Source organism: Dromiciops gliroides, chromosome 2 (assembly GCF_019393635.1).
Source record: "Dromiciops gliroides isolate mDroGli1 chromosome 2, mDroGli1.pri, whole genome shotgun sequence".
NCBI lineage: Eukaryota > Metazoa > Chordata > Mammalia > Microbiotheria > Microbiotheriidae > Dromiciops > Dromiciops gliroides.
The window spans coordinates 73,320,050-73,335,009 of NC_057862.1; the positions used below are offsets into that span (position 1 = coordinate 73,320,050).

A 14,960-nucleotide genomic window follows, 5' to 3' on the forward strand; every position below is an offset into this window, starting at 1 on the left:
GTCTCTCCCCTTTCATGACATCTTCCTAATCCTTCCAACTCATAATGGTTTCTCCTTCTCTTTGAATTTATAGCTCTTACTGTATGTTTTTTAAGTATTTTATTATTTCCCAGTTACATGTAAGGATAGTTTTTAACATTTGTTTTCATAAGATTTTTAGTTACAAATTTTTCTCCCACCCTCCCTTCCCTCCCTGGGATGGAAAGCAATCTAATATAGGTTATATATGAACAATCACATTAAACATATTTCTGCATTAGTCATATTGTGAAAGAAGAATCAAAGCACAAGGGAAAAACCTCAAAAAAAGAAGGAAAAAACCAGCCCAAAAGTAGAAATAGTATGATTCAATCTGCATTCAGAATCCACAGTTCTTTTTTCTGGATATGGAGAACATTTTCTATCATGAGTCCTTTGAAATTGTTTTGGATCATTGCACTGCTGAGAAGAGCCAAGTCTATCACAGTTGATCATCATATAATGTTGCTGTTACTGTGTACAATGCTCTCCTGGTTCTGTTCCTCTCAGTCAGCATCAGTTCATGTAAGTCCTTCCAGGTTTCTCTGAAAACTTCCTGCTCATTGTTTTTTACAGCACAATAGTATTCCATTACGTTCATATACCACAACTTGTTTAGCCATTCCCCAATTGATGGGCATTCCCTCAATTTCCAATTTTTTGACACCACAAAGAGAGCTGCTATAAATATTTTTGGGGGTGGGGCAATGAGGATCAAGTGATTTGCCCAGGGTCACACAGCTAGTAAGTGTCAAGTGTCTGAGGCCAGATTTGAACTCAGGTCCTCCTGAATCCAGGGCTGATACTTCATCCATTCCACCACCTAGCTGCCCCCTGCTGTAAGTATTTTTGTAGATGTGGATCCTTCCTCTTCTATGATCTCTTTGGGATACAGACCTAGTAGTGGTATTACTGGGTCAAAGGGTATGAACAGTCCCATAGCTCTTTGGGCATAGTTCCAAATTGCTGTCCAGAATGGTTGAATCAGTTCACAGCTCCACCAACAATGCATTAGTGTTCCAATTTTTCCACAGCTTCTCCAACATTTATTATTTTCCTTTTTGGTCATATTACCTAATCTGATAGGTGTGAGGTGGTACCTCAGAGTTGTTTTAATTTACATTTCTCTAATGAATAGTGATTTTAGAGCATTTTTTCATATGGCAATATATTATAGCTCTTATTGTTAATACCTTTCATTCAGCAATTGATATATATTACTTTATGATATTACATTGTTGTCTTATACTGTTATTTGTATATCATACCTAATTAGAATTTTTGTTATTTGGGGGTATGAACTATGTCCCAATAAACATTTTACTGATGGCTAAAATAATATTTTTGGTATAAAGTACTCACTTTATGGTATGCAGCTTTCTAGACTGCACCTCAACCTATTCTAATGGAAAGTGTGTAAATTACCAAGGGAGATAATAATGAAATAATATATATTCATGTTATCTTGAAATAAAGACAATAATCAAATTTTTAGATTTTGTAGATATTACTTAACTATAACAGGAACATTGCTATATATCCTCATTACAATGTCTGAATACTGAGTACTCTGTTTATAATACCAAGTGAAAATCATTTGTTTCTGAAATAAAAGTATTTTAAAGCTATCTTTAGGTTTATTTTAGTTAATGCCTTGGCTTCAGATCTAATGAACAAAGTAAAGTCAGGTGAAGTTGTTCTGTTTCTTTTCTTTTTTTTAATGGATGATGGAATATAGATTTTTAGTGAATGCAGTAAAACATTTATGATTTTATAATAAATTCACATTTATTCATAATAACAACAATAACAACAGTAGTAATATCTGGCATTCATTGAGCACATTAAAATCATTTACAAAGGCTGCTCTAAGTTATATATGGCTTTCCTTGAATCAAGCCACATAATTCACAATTGGGCTCAAAATGTCAGTTACTTCTTATTGTCCCTTGATGATAAATCAAGGAATAAATGATAAGTGGATTATCATTTTTTAAATGTTGATAATTTTCAAACAATTATAATAAGACACAGCAGAATCTCTACTGAACACACTATAGTATAGTCACTATCTACTACCATAGAAGGTTGTTCTCATGATAGTCAATATTTACTATATAGTAGGGTAGATAACCCTATGAAATGCTCTGGAGATTGCCTGTTTGTTTTTTTTTTGCGGGGCAATTGGGGTTAAGTGACTTGCCCAGGGTCACACAGCTAGTAAGTGTTAAGAGTCTGAGGTCGGATTTGAACTCAGGTCCTCCTGAATCCAGGGCCAGTGCTCTATCCACTGCACCACCTAGCTGCCCCAGCAGATTGCCTTTTAAAGAAAATTCCTGGAATAAGCTTGCTTAGTTGCCATTTCTTTCTTTCTCATGAAAAGAGAATGCAAAAGAATTTCATGACATATTTCAAATAAATGAACGTTGGCTGTTAGGGATGTAATAGAAGGGATTCCTGAAGATGCTGAGATGTTGGGCTGGAAGGCCAGTGAAGTCTCTTCTAATTCTCAAATCCAGTTCAGGTGTTGTAAAGGGAGCTCTTTGAAGGATTTTTGTGAAAAAGTATTTTTTATGCCTAAATTTGCATGAGAACATTAATCATGGATCACTAATTTTCTTGGAGAATAATCACTGGACTAGAAACAATAGAAACAAATGGAACAAAATTGGCAAAGAGGAAGTGAAGTCAAGATCACTTGTAGGCCCATCTGAAAGTTCGGCTACCTGGGAGGTAATGAATTTCCCTCCCTGAAAGTCTTTGAGCAAATGTCAGATGACCATTTGCCACATATGTTATAGATGGAATTCTTTTTCAGAAATGCTTTGGATTAGATGGCCTTGAATATGCCTTTCATCTCTAAGATTCTGCAATTCTCATGTTTCCAAATTATACTTAATTTTACTCTGCAACAACAATGTATTTATTTCTAAATGCTACTAAGGACTGAGCCAAAAACCAAACTGTTCAAGTGCTGCCACCTGTAGGGAAAATTTATAAAATTGGTTTTGCCTGGATAAAGAACAATAGAGGTGAATTTTATTATAGCCCCCATTTTCTTCCAGTATTTCTTTTGTTATTCAAAAGCCTCAACTAGGGGCAGATAGGTGGTGCAGTGGATAAAACACTTGGCCCTGGATTCAGGAGGACCTGTTCAAATCCAGCCTCAGACACTTGACACTTACTAGCTGTGTGACCCTGGGCAAGTCACTTAACCCTCATTGTCCTGTCAAAAAAAAAAGCCTCATTTATTAGTTATAATATATCTTTAACTAAAAGCTGGTACAGATTGTTCCTTTTTAAAAATTACCATAATTTTGTAGGTTACATTTCTCCCCTTCAAATTTGATTTAAAATAAACAGTGCAGCCTATAAACAGTGTTAGTTATATATCTATATGCTCCACTAAAATCCTAACTTTTATGCCTCACTGAGTGGAGGTTAACTTTGGGTTTTAAAGGGCATTTTTGGCAAGTAAAACTAGAAAGTCTTCAAATAGAGTCCTAGAGACAGACAATATGTGTCATCTAAAAATGTGTCTCACTAATGAGCCTCAGAGAGGTTTACCCCAAAGCAGGATATAGAGCCACAGTTTAACTCTTGAAGACCATCTACTAAATTGTAAAAGGGCTGCAATCTCTGTTGATGGAGGGGATTGTCACACTGACAAAATCATGAAGCCTTAAAGTACTGTGCTAATTAATACACCTAAATTTTTTTTTCCATTTCAAAGAAGTCTCATGGGGAAGGTGTTAGTATATTTAGGGTGGGTTAAATCTGGACTAATAAGGTATTAAACTATTATAGCTTGATCAAGGTTCTGTGAATTTTTTGGAGGGGCAGGGCAATGAGGGTTAAGTGACTTGCCCAGGGTCACACAGCTAGTAAGTGTCAAGTGTCTGAGAGCAGATTTGAACACAGATCCTCCTGAATCCAGGGCCGGTGCTCTATCCACTGCGCCACCTAGCTGCCCCACTTCTGTGAATTTTTAAACTCTCTAACTCTCTCTCTCTCTCTCTCTCTCTCTAACTCTCTCTCTCTCTCTCTCTCTCTCTCTCTCTCTCACACACACACACACACACACACACACACACACAATGTCCCAAAAGTTCTAGTGCAGGTGTTATGCTTTAATAGTTTAAAAATCTATACTTAGACTTTTGGCACACATTGTATAAAGGATCACCGTATTTAAAGTTTCAAACCCTCTGACTAACTAAATCTAACCACCCGTCTCCAGAAACCTAACTACTGGAAAAGTTTACACAAAATAGAAAAACCAATCATGGTCTAAAGTATGGTGCAGTGATCTGCATAAAAGGTCAATAACTTTCAAGGCAGTTTTTAAGGTGGAGCATATCCAAAAGTTCATATGGAAAAAAGAGGATCATATATTGTACATAACCTGCAAATTAAAGAGTTGAAAAAGCAATGTAGGTTTAAAAAATATCATTTCTTATAATGTATAACCTATATCAGATTGCTTGCTAGCTTGTTAGGGGGGAAGGAACAGAGAGAGGGAGACAAATTTGGAACTCAAAATTTTACAAAAATGAATGTTGAAAAATGAATGTTTCCATGTAAATAGAAAAATAAAATGCTATTAAAAAATAAAAATATATCATTTTATAAAGTTTTAGAATCTATAGGATAAAAACTATTCTAATTGTTCTAGAAATATTTTTCTTTCCCTTATTTTTTATTATTCTTTCTAAAAGAAATTTGATTTCAACAAATTTGTAAAAATGTTAATTTCCATCTATATTAACAAAAATAGAACAAAAAATTATAGTGAAACCAATTTGTTAATATACATTTTTTGTTTGTTTGTTTGTTTGTTTTTTTAGTGAGGCAATTGGGGTTAAGTGACTTGCCCAGGGTCACACAGCTAGTAAGTGTTAAGTGTCTGAGGCCGGATTTGAACTCAGGTACTCCTGACTCCAGGGCCAGTGCTCTATCCACTGCACCACCTAGCTGCCCCCGTTAATATACATTTTACATTTTTAAAGTTGTTTTTTTTTTAAACCATTTTGGTTTTTGTTGTGGGGCAATGAGGGTTAAGTGACTTACCCAAGGTCACATAGCTAGTGTCAAATGTCTGAGGCCAGATTTGAACTCTAGTCCTCCAGAATCCAGGGCTAGTGCTTTATCCACTGTGCCACCTAGCTGTCCCCCCCTTTTTTTTTTTTTTAACATTTTGACACACTCCCCAAACAAACATCCTAATGAATCCCATTACAAAGCCCATTTCCTGAAAAGGTTAGTTTATCTGTTGTCTCTCATGCACTGCTGGTGGAGTTGTGAACTGATCCAATCATTCTGGAAAGCAATGTGGAACTATGGCCAAAGGGCTATAAAAGTGTGCATACCAAGGAATTGGAAGTTGAGGGGGTGCCCATCAATTGGGGAATGGCTGGACAAGTTGTGGTATATGAATACAATGGAATACTATTGTGCTGTAAGAAATGATGAGCAGGAGGAGTTCAGAGAAACCTGGAGGGTCTTGCGTGGGCTGATGATGAGTGAGATGAGCAGAACCAGAAGAACATTGTACACAGTATCATCAACACTGAGTGTTGATCTACTGTGATGGACTATATTCTTCTCACCAATGCAATGGCACAGAAGAGTTCCAGGGAACTCGTGATGGAAGAGGATCTCCAAATCCAAGGAAAAAAAAAAAAAAGAACTGTGGAGTATAGATGCTGATTGAACCATGCTATTTCTTTTGTTTTGGGTGCTTTTTTTTTTTTTTGAGGTTTTGCATCACTGCTCTCATTTTTCTCTTGTAACAGGATTAATGCAGAAATAGGATTAATGTTATTATGTGTATATATATATATATGTGTGTGTGTGTATATATATATATATGTATATGTATATGTATATAGATATATAGATATAACTGTAATGTTTGGAATGACGCCACCTGCTGGATACTTACTGTAGAAGAGTTCTGCCCATGAAGGGAAGGTCTTTGAGGGCAAGACCAGGAGTCAGGAAGTGACGCGGGCTAGTGGGAGGAGGAAGGAAGAGACTGGCACTCAGGCTCGCTCTCTTTCCTCTGGACTCTGGCGGAGAAGGGAGCTAGAAATGTGCTCTCCCTTTAATAGATAGGAATCTAGGCCTTTCTCTCTCTCTTTACCAAATTCTTATTCTCCTTAATAAATGCTTAAAAGTCTAACTCTTGCTAAAGCTTATAATTTATTGGCGACCACTCATTAGATATTTTAGACAGTTTAGCTAGAATTTTAACCCTTAACAGATGGCTGACCACGAAGAGGAAAGCTGAACCTCACTTCTGATCTTCTGGTTGGGTAAGAAATTTTCCCTACCCTAACCCTTTAAATCTTAAGTACTGCTGAATTGCCTGGTGTTTTCCCTTTAAATTTTTTCAAATGGACCTTTTAAACTCCCTAATTATCCTATTTTTGATTTTAGTCTGTTTAACCAGACAAATGGGAGATAAGATCATGTTAATGCTTTGTTTTTGTGGATTTTCTATTTTTCTTTTTATTTTTGTTAGAAGAGCCAGCAACTTACTCACACAAGGAAATATCTCTCCCTCTCCCAACCATGCTTTTTCAGAGAAACCTGAAGAGATTCCTGCAGCTTTTCCCAGTTCTAACAGTAATTGTTGCTCTAATTTTGCATGCCTGGAGGCAATGACCCACCCTCTAGAAGCTTTTAATCCCCTAGCACCTGGAGGCAAAGTGGGGGAAGAGGAATCCAGGCCTGAGTTCAAAATCAAGTCTGATTCAAATTGCTCTGGTCCCTCCCCTCCTCTCCAGACCCCACCCTCTACTCCTCACATGGCCAAGCCCATTGCTTCCCCTGCCTGGGAAGTCCAGAGATCTGATGCGCATGCGCAACTTTTTCTACCTGCATTTGCAGCTTCAGGCTCAGCCCTTCCCCATCCTGGCTGTGCTTTTGAGACAATCTTAGAAAACTCTTTAAATTCCAGATATGCTCGTTTTGTTCATAATTTTGCTAACCTGCTTTTGTCTTTAATTAGTAATCTTATAAAGCATTTGTATGGTGAAAAGACTGACAGACAATATAGAGGGGTTAAAGAAGAAAAACTTAAGCTGAATAAGAATGACAATCATCAACATAGTTCAAGACAATGCTTCTTTTGGCATGGAAGGATATATATTGTACAGAAATGTAGAAGTAAGCAGCAAGGTATTGATATGAGTATTGGGGATTTTAGATATCGGAATCAAGAGTGTTCTGAATTCACTCAGATTATTAATGTCAGTTCAGAGGTTACATAGGATTTCTATGCTATTACATATACATTTTGGAATTAATGGTATAGGTTTATTTTCATAGAGATTTTAATGCTTTTGAGATTGTGTCTTATACTTAGTTTCTAAAACAAGGAGAATATTTGTAAAAGCTTTTTATAGTCATGCGATCAAGTTTATATTTTGTAATACTCATTAATATTAAGTTCATGCTCATTTAGATTTCCTTAGTTTGAATTTCACTGTCTTTTATTGTTCCATGTGTATTTTCTTCTATACATTTATCTAATTTTTAAAAATTGCAAGATGGTTTTGATTTCATAATACAATGTTAATTCTAGGAGTATTGTGCTCCCATGTTCTGAGTTGTTTGTTTTTGTTATTTTTTCTCAACTGATTATTTGATCAAACTCTTCAAAGCATTTCCCTGGCAAATTGGTTGCCATGGCAAGTGTAAATTGATTCTAGAAGTATTATTTTTGATAAGCATATTCAAAAAAAAAAAAAGAGGGGAACATTTGTAAAAGTTTTCTTTTTTCAAAAAAAAAGTTTTCTTTGAGATTCTGTTGTGCTTTAACTTGTATTTAAATATGTTCTGATTTTTCACAAAGGTAATTGTATACTAAGTACAAAAAAGGGGTATTATTTGAAATTGTTGCATAATTATATATTGTGTTCTGAGTCAAGATGTATTCACATTTTTTGCAATCATTTATTATCCTCAATTTTTAAATCCATATGAGACTTGGATTATGGGAACTTATCATTTAAGACATTAATTGCCTTTATTCTGAGTTATCAGATGCCAGTCCAATCACAAGAGGAATACGTGCAAGAGCAGACACTGAACTGTCACATGAGGGGAGACATGCATGAAGTCAAGGTATGGCCGAGGGAACGGCTTTTGACAAATGTTGAGGTTGGATTCTCTTGGTTTAATATTTTATTTTATTTTTCCCCACAATATTGTACAGATGGCTGGAAGTATTGATCCCACCCATCTCACTTCTACACCTGGCTTCTATGCTCCCTCCTATATGCCTGATGCCATGGACATCTCAATCCCATGCATCTGATTAAGTCTGACTCAGTTTCCTCCAATATGTTTGGTGGCATGGACATATATTCCATCCACCTATTTTAAGCCTGGCATACTGCATGGACAGTACATATTGCTCAAGTGTGGGAATGCTCATATCCCATCATTTCTCTGTTCTTTTATGGTAACCCCCATAATTATCTCAGGTGTCATGATAAATAACAGTGTTGAATTTGGCCTTGACACCTGTTACCAATTATATTAGATTTTTTAATTTCTCATAATGGCATGAGGATAATTAGGCAGATGATGCAAAAAGTGATAAAACAAAGATAAAAATTATTTTTATTAATTAATATCGCAGCAATTGTCTTCTCAATTACCCTCCATGAGGGGGGACTATAGTAATATTATAATTTTAAAGAATGTTTTAATTTTTGTTTTATTATATGTTTCATGTGTAACAACTAAGATTCTGAATTCCCTTAGACATGTTTTTGAGAACTTTCATTGTTTGATTTGATTATTGACAAAGCTATTTTAAAGTTGTGTTAAGCTCAATTTTGTAGGAAATTTTCCTGGCTGATTACCAGCATCCACACATCAACCCCTGAAAAGACTTCCATTCCATGACTACACCTAGAGGACATCTGAGAAAAGACTTTCAGAGACTTTAAATGAACAGTTTTGATTTGTTGTTTTTTTTCTCTTTCTGTTATAATATACACCATCTGTAACATGTATTCTCTGCAGAGGCCCTCCCTTTGCAGGACTAATGTCAAAGCGTCGGTTCATGAGGACAAAAAAAAATCGCCCCTCTGGACAAAACTTTCCTCTCTTCCTTTTCTATATTGTTGTTCACATATTATTAGTTAGCAATAGTTATTATATTCTTTTTACTGTTCCGTCAAGGAAACATTTTGTTTCTTGAGGAACAACAGGGGGGACTGTAATGTTTGGAATGACGCCACCTGCTGGATACTTACTGTAGAAGAGTTCTGCCCATGAAGGGAAGGTCTTTGAGGGCAAGACCAGGAGTCAGGAAGTGACGCGGGCTAGTGGGAGGAGGAAGGAAGAGACTGGCACTCAGTCTCGCGCTCTTTCCTGGGGACGCTGGCGGAGAAGGGAGCTAAAAATGTGCTCTCCCTTTAATAGATAGGAATCTAGGCCTTTCTCTCTCTCTTTACCAAATTCTTATTCTCCTTAATAAATGCTTAAAAGTCTAACTCTTGCTAAAGCTTATAATTTATTGGCGACCACTCATTAGATATTTTAGACAGTTTAGCTAGAATTTTAACCCTTAACATAACCTATATCAGATTGCCTGCTGTCTAGGGGAGGGGGGAGGGAGGGAAGGGAGGGAGAAAAATCTGAAATTGTAAAGGTTGTATAAACGAAAGTTGAGGACTATCTTTACATATAACGGAAAAATAAAATACCTTATATGAAAAAAAAAAAGTGTGCATACCCCTGGATCCAGCAATACCACTACTAGGTTTATATCCCAAAGTCATCCCAAAAAAGAGAAAAAGACCTATTTGTACAAAAATATTTATAGCAGCTCTTTTTTGTGGTGGCTAAGAATTGGAAATCAAAGGAATGCCCATCAATTGGGGAATGGCTAAACAAGCTGTAGTATATGATTGTTATGGAATATTATTGTGCTATAAGAAATGACAAACAGGACAATTTCAGAAAGGCCTAGAAAGATTTATATAAACTGATGTATAGTGAAGTGAGAGGACCAGGAGACTGCTGTGCACAGTGACAGCAATATTGTTTGATGAAAAACTGTGAATCACTTAACTATTCTAGGCAATACAAAGATCCAAGCCAATCCCAAAGGACTAATGATGAAGCATATTATCTACCTCCAAAGAAAGAAATGATATTGATTGAACAAAGACTGAAGCATGCTATTTTTCACTTTCTTTCATTTTTTTCCCTTTTATTCAAGTTTTCTTATACAAAATGACTGAATATGGTAATGTTTTACATAATTGCACATGTATAACCTATATGTGATTGCTTACTGCCCCAGTGACGGGAAAGAGGAAGAAGTGAAAGAATTTGGAACTCAAAACTTTGAATAAAAATGTTTATTATTATTATTGGGGAAAAACTATATCAGAATTCTTGGGTATCGTGGATAAAGCATCGGTCCTGGATTCAGGAGTACCTGAGTTCAAATCCGGCCTTGGACACTTGACACTTACTAGCTGTGTGACCCTGGGCAAGTCACTTAACCCCCATTGCCCCACGGGGGAAAAAAAAAAAAGAATTCTTGGGTATCATATCACAATGTTGACTTGTATTGAGCTTGGAATTCACTAACATCCCCAGATATTTATTCAGACAAAAAAAAAAGAATGTTAAAAAAATGTTTACATGTAATTGGGAAAAATATTATTAAAAAAAGAGTTATGTGTCTTTTAACCCTGACCGTTATGATACTAACACTGACTAATGCATTAAAGTTCCTGTACCATTTTTAGTCACTTAAAAGTACAAAGAACCTGGCAAACAGACCATTATGTTCATAATATATCTTACATTCTTTAGGCTGGACAGATGAGCAACTCCCCAGATTCAATAATTGACTGGTAAACGTAGACTGTAGGACTGTTTCCCTATACCACTGGTCATCGTGTATAGTGACATCTGGGAAAAAAGAAATCAAAAGAACATCAACTGAGTGAATTTAGAAACCCTTAACCACTTTCCAACTATGCCTTTCCTTTCAAGATATCTGTTCATAATCTATTGGGATCATATTTGAGTATTATTTCAGGTCACAACCCCTCTACTTTGCCCCCCCCGTTCTTTTTTTTTTTTTTCCTGCTCCAGTCTGACAGAGGTTTCTTGCCAAGGCTAACCCTTCTCCTGGGTTCCTTGATCCTGTTCCCTCCCATCAGTTTCAGAGCTGCTGCTTTGATCACTATCTTTAATTTTTCTTTTTCCTCTGGCTCCTTCCTATGCCTACAACCACCACATTCTCCATAATTCTTAACAACAAACAAAACTTCTCCACTGCTAAGTCAGACAGCCTTTTCACAAGCTTCACCTTACTTGACTTTTATGTGGCTTTTGACCACTAGTCAATCCCTCCTCAGAACAAACACTATTCTATGCTGGTTTTTCTCTTACCCAATGTGGCTTGTCAGTTTCCTTTGCTGGATCATCTATCTCCTACCTTGGAAGTGGTTCTGTTTTGAGTTCCCCTCTATATCCTCTTTAGGTGACCTTATTTACTCCTAGAGGTTCAATGAACATCTCAATGCCAATAACTTCTCAATATTTACTATTCATATCTAAGATTCATTGAATAGAGATAATGCCACTTGTATCCCATGGTGGTCTTTGTCAGGTCAAATGAAATAAGGTACAATTCTCTGGAAATCTTCAAGATGCTACCTAGGGGCAGCTAGGTGGTGTAGTGGATAGAGAACTGGTCCTGGAGTCAGGAGGACCTGAGTTCAAATCCGGCCTCAGACACTTAACACTTACTAGTTGTGTGACCTTGGGCAAGTCACTTAACCCCAATTGCCTCACTTAAAAAAAAAAAAAGCTACCTAAATGGTAGCTATTATAATTAATGCTTACTGATTAAAATTCAAAGTCCTTTGCCAGGGATTTGAGGCCACCCTAGGCTGCCTTTATAATTTTATCTGACTAGGCTGCTCTTTTCTCATCTCCATGCTTTTTCTTTAAAAAACAAAAACACAAAACACGTTATGGATGTCTTTTGCTTTTATATCACAGTTGTTTCTGAGGGAAACTCCTTCCAGAATGAATCTTCTTTTGTAACCAAGAAAAGCGATTAAGCAAAAACATCAGACACAATGATTTCATTTGATAATACATACAACATTCTGTCTTGAAAGCCCCTAGGTTCTCTGCTAAAAAAGGAAGGAGCTATATTTCATGATCTATTCACCAGACCATCACTGATTTTTCAGTTAGATTTCTGCTGCTCTGGTAATTAAAAAAAAAAAGTACATTGTAGTAGTTATCATGCATAATTGATTTTGTTTCTCTTATTCTATATCACTTCATACAAATTTTCCCATCCTATACCCCTCCTCAAGCTTCCCAGTATGTCCTATATGTTTTCCTTTATACCTTTATGTGCAGAATTTCAAACCATCCTTTACAATTCTCAAATGCCACACCCTATCTTCATTTATCCTTCCCTGATCTTCCTAACTGGTAAAAACCTTGTCTCCTGACCTTATATAGCAGTTGGTGTTGAAACTATCTTGAAAACTTATGTAGTACTATGTATTACAATTATCTGTGTTTGTGTTTCATTCCCCTACTCTATGGGCTCTATGGTGGCAGAGACCACTAAAAACTCATCTTTCTTCCAATAATAAATATTGCTCTGCAAAGTAGGCATATAAATAGATAAACAGAGAGGAATTATGTTTGGGCTCAGAAGAGAAAGGTGATGGGAAATGAACTGTTAAATTCATATGATTGGAGAAAAGTTTTTAGTGAAATAAAACATCTGCTAGTTACAAAGGTTCTCACCAGTTAGTAAAATTATGTCTCCAGGAAATACTGTTAGCACACCAAAGGCAGTGTCACGCCATAGCACAACCTTCTTCTTAATTTCTGATTGGTCGGTTACTGTAATAGTTGCCAAAGGAACTTTACAGCCAGAATTTGGTCCTGTTTTTATGTGTATTTCCTTCACAAGACACGGATGTAAGGCCATAACCAAACAATTATATTTCTGGTTTTTGCAAACACAGTTTTTAAGCAGAAATGTCTTTTTAAAGAGCTTGCCAAGCTTAGATACATTTTTTTCAGGAAGAGCTTTGGAAGAAATCTGATGGGTATCTGAAGAACAAACTGACTTAACTCTCTTGGGTCCCTGAAGGGATTCTGAGACAGTACTTGAAGGACCTGACTTATCTTCAGAAGTTCGATTTCTTTTAGTAGAAACTTTATGTAAAGTATTTTGTTGGGAACAAATTTTTCTTGTGCTAAATGACTCAATACAAAAATCATCTGTAGGCTGTTCATTAGGAGTTTTGAAAAGTTCTTGTGATCCTATATTTTCCTTGATTCCTTTGTTGCAGTTTAAGGTAGTGAGGTTGCTTGTTGTCTCAGGACAATTAGGACTAAAAAGTTCAAGGGAGTTTGCTTGATTTGGTCCATCCACAAAATTATTGGAATTTTCTAGTCTCATTTCCCTACAACTTTCCTTTGGTTCTAGTTTCATGCTTGTAGTTCCTTTATTTAGAAAACTCTGTTCTTTATCCAGGCTTTGGGCTAGAAAGGCTATCTTGCTTGATGTCATAATACTAAGAAATTCAATGTCTGTTGATGTACTGAAGCTCGACATCTCCCTTATTACTCCTTTAGACTCTGGCTCTTCTGTTATTTGGGGAGAAAAGAATTCCGGATAATGGCTTACTGTCTCATGATTTTTTGATGGTATATGATCATTTCCTGTAGCTTCTGACTCTATATTAATCTGCTTAGTACTGTAGACCAAATCCCAGATACTGGAACAGTCCTGATTTATTGGTTGGGAATTTTTTCTTAAGAGACTTTGGAAACAGGAATTTGATTCAAATTTCTCCTGCTGGTCTGTGAGTTCATTATTTTCATTCACAGGATAATAACATGTTCTTTCATTTAAATGCTGTTGAACTTTGCTCTCAAATTTTGGTATTTGCTCATTATAGCAGGCTATATCAATCATCCTTGAAGAATCACTATTCTGGGATTCTATACACTGTGTTTCATCAATTGTCCTTGAAGAATCACTATTCTGGGATTCTATACACTGTGTTTCATCAATTGTCCTTGAAGAATCACTATTCTGGGATTCTATACACTGCGTTTCCTCAATTGTCCTTGAAGAATCACTATTCTGGGATTCTATACACTGTGTTTCAGGAACACATGTTAAACAGTCTTCGCCATTCCAAGATATAGCCTTATCAGAGTTCACCATGATATGTTCTTTAAGAGGAACTGGAATACTTGCATGGTGGCCTTCAAGATGACCATACCTGCATGCTTCAGCACTAACAGTTAAGGAATGGTGATCATATAAAAGCTGAGTTCTCTTCCATGGATCGGCATTGGCTGCTGAACAAGTTTGTTCTTGGGATACTGTAGTATTTGATGGAATAATTGGTGCTCCAAAGAAAATGTGGATTTGAGGTATTTTACTCATGATTTCTGAGGAAAAAAACAAAAATTTATGAATGTATTAATTCATTAAAGGTTGTCATATTAACTTCATAGTCACAAAAGCAAAAAATAATAACTATAAATTTAAAACAACAGTTAAGATTATTATGTAGAACTTTAAGTTTTGAAAAATGTTTCAAACATCTCACTTGATCTCAACTGAAATAAGAATTTTAAATTAATCTATACTGCTTATTATGGGACTCTCAACTTTATTCCAATGTTCATAACCATCCAACCCATATATTAATGATTAAAAAGAAAATAATCATCAATAATATTCATTTAGAGATTCAGCAAGTAAATAAAACACTGTTTGCTACATTCATCTTAATTTGTTCAGTTTCATGATATACAACTCAATCCCATTTTAATAACAGGTTAGTTTTGTTTCTTTGGGGATTTTTTTAACCACAAAATAAACATTTGTTTAATTAGTA

General features: G+C 35.9%; 1 protein-coding gene across 1 annotated transcript in view; it reads right to left on the reverse strand.

Annotated features, from left to right (window-relative positions):
* The window catches only part of SHLD2 (shieldin complex subunit 2), a 96,678-nt gene that overhangs the window by 25,592 nt on the left and 56,126 nt on the right, over nucleotides 1-14,960 (reverse strand). The window contains 2 exon segments of the mRNA XM_043980446.1: nucleotides 10,861-10,968; nucleotides 12,841-14,508. Of these exon segments, the coding sequence (XP_043836381.1) occupies nucleotides 10,861-10,968; nucleotides 12,841-14,503 (1,771 nt within the window). The 5' untranslated portion in view covers nucleotides 14,504-14,508.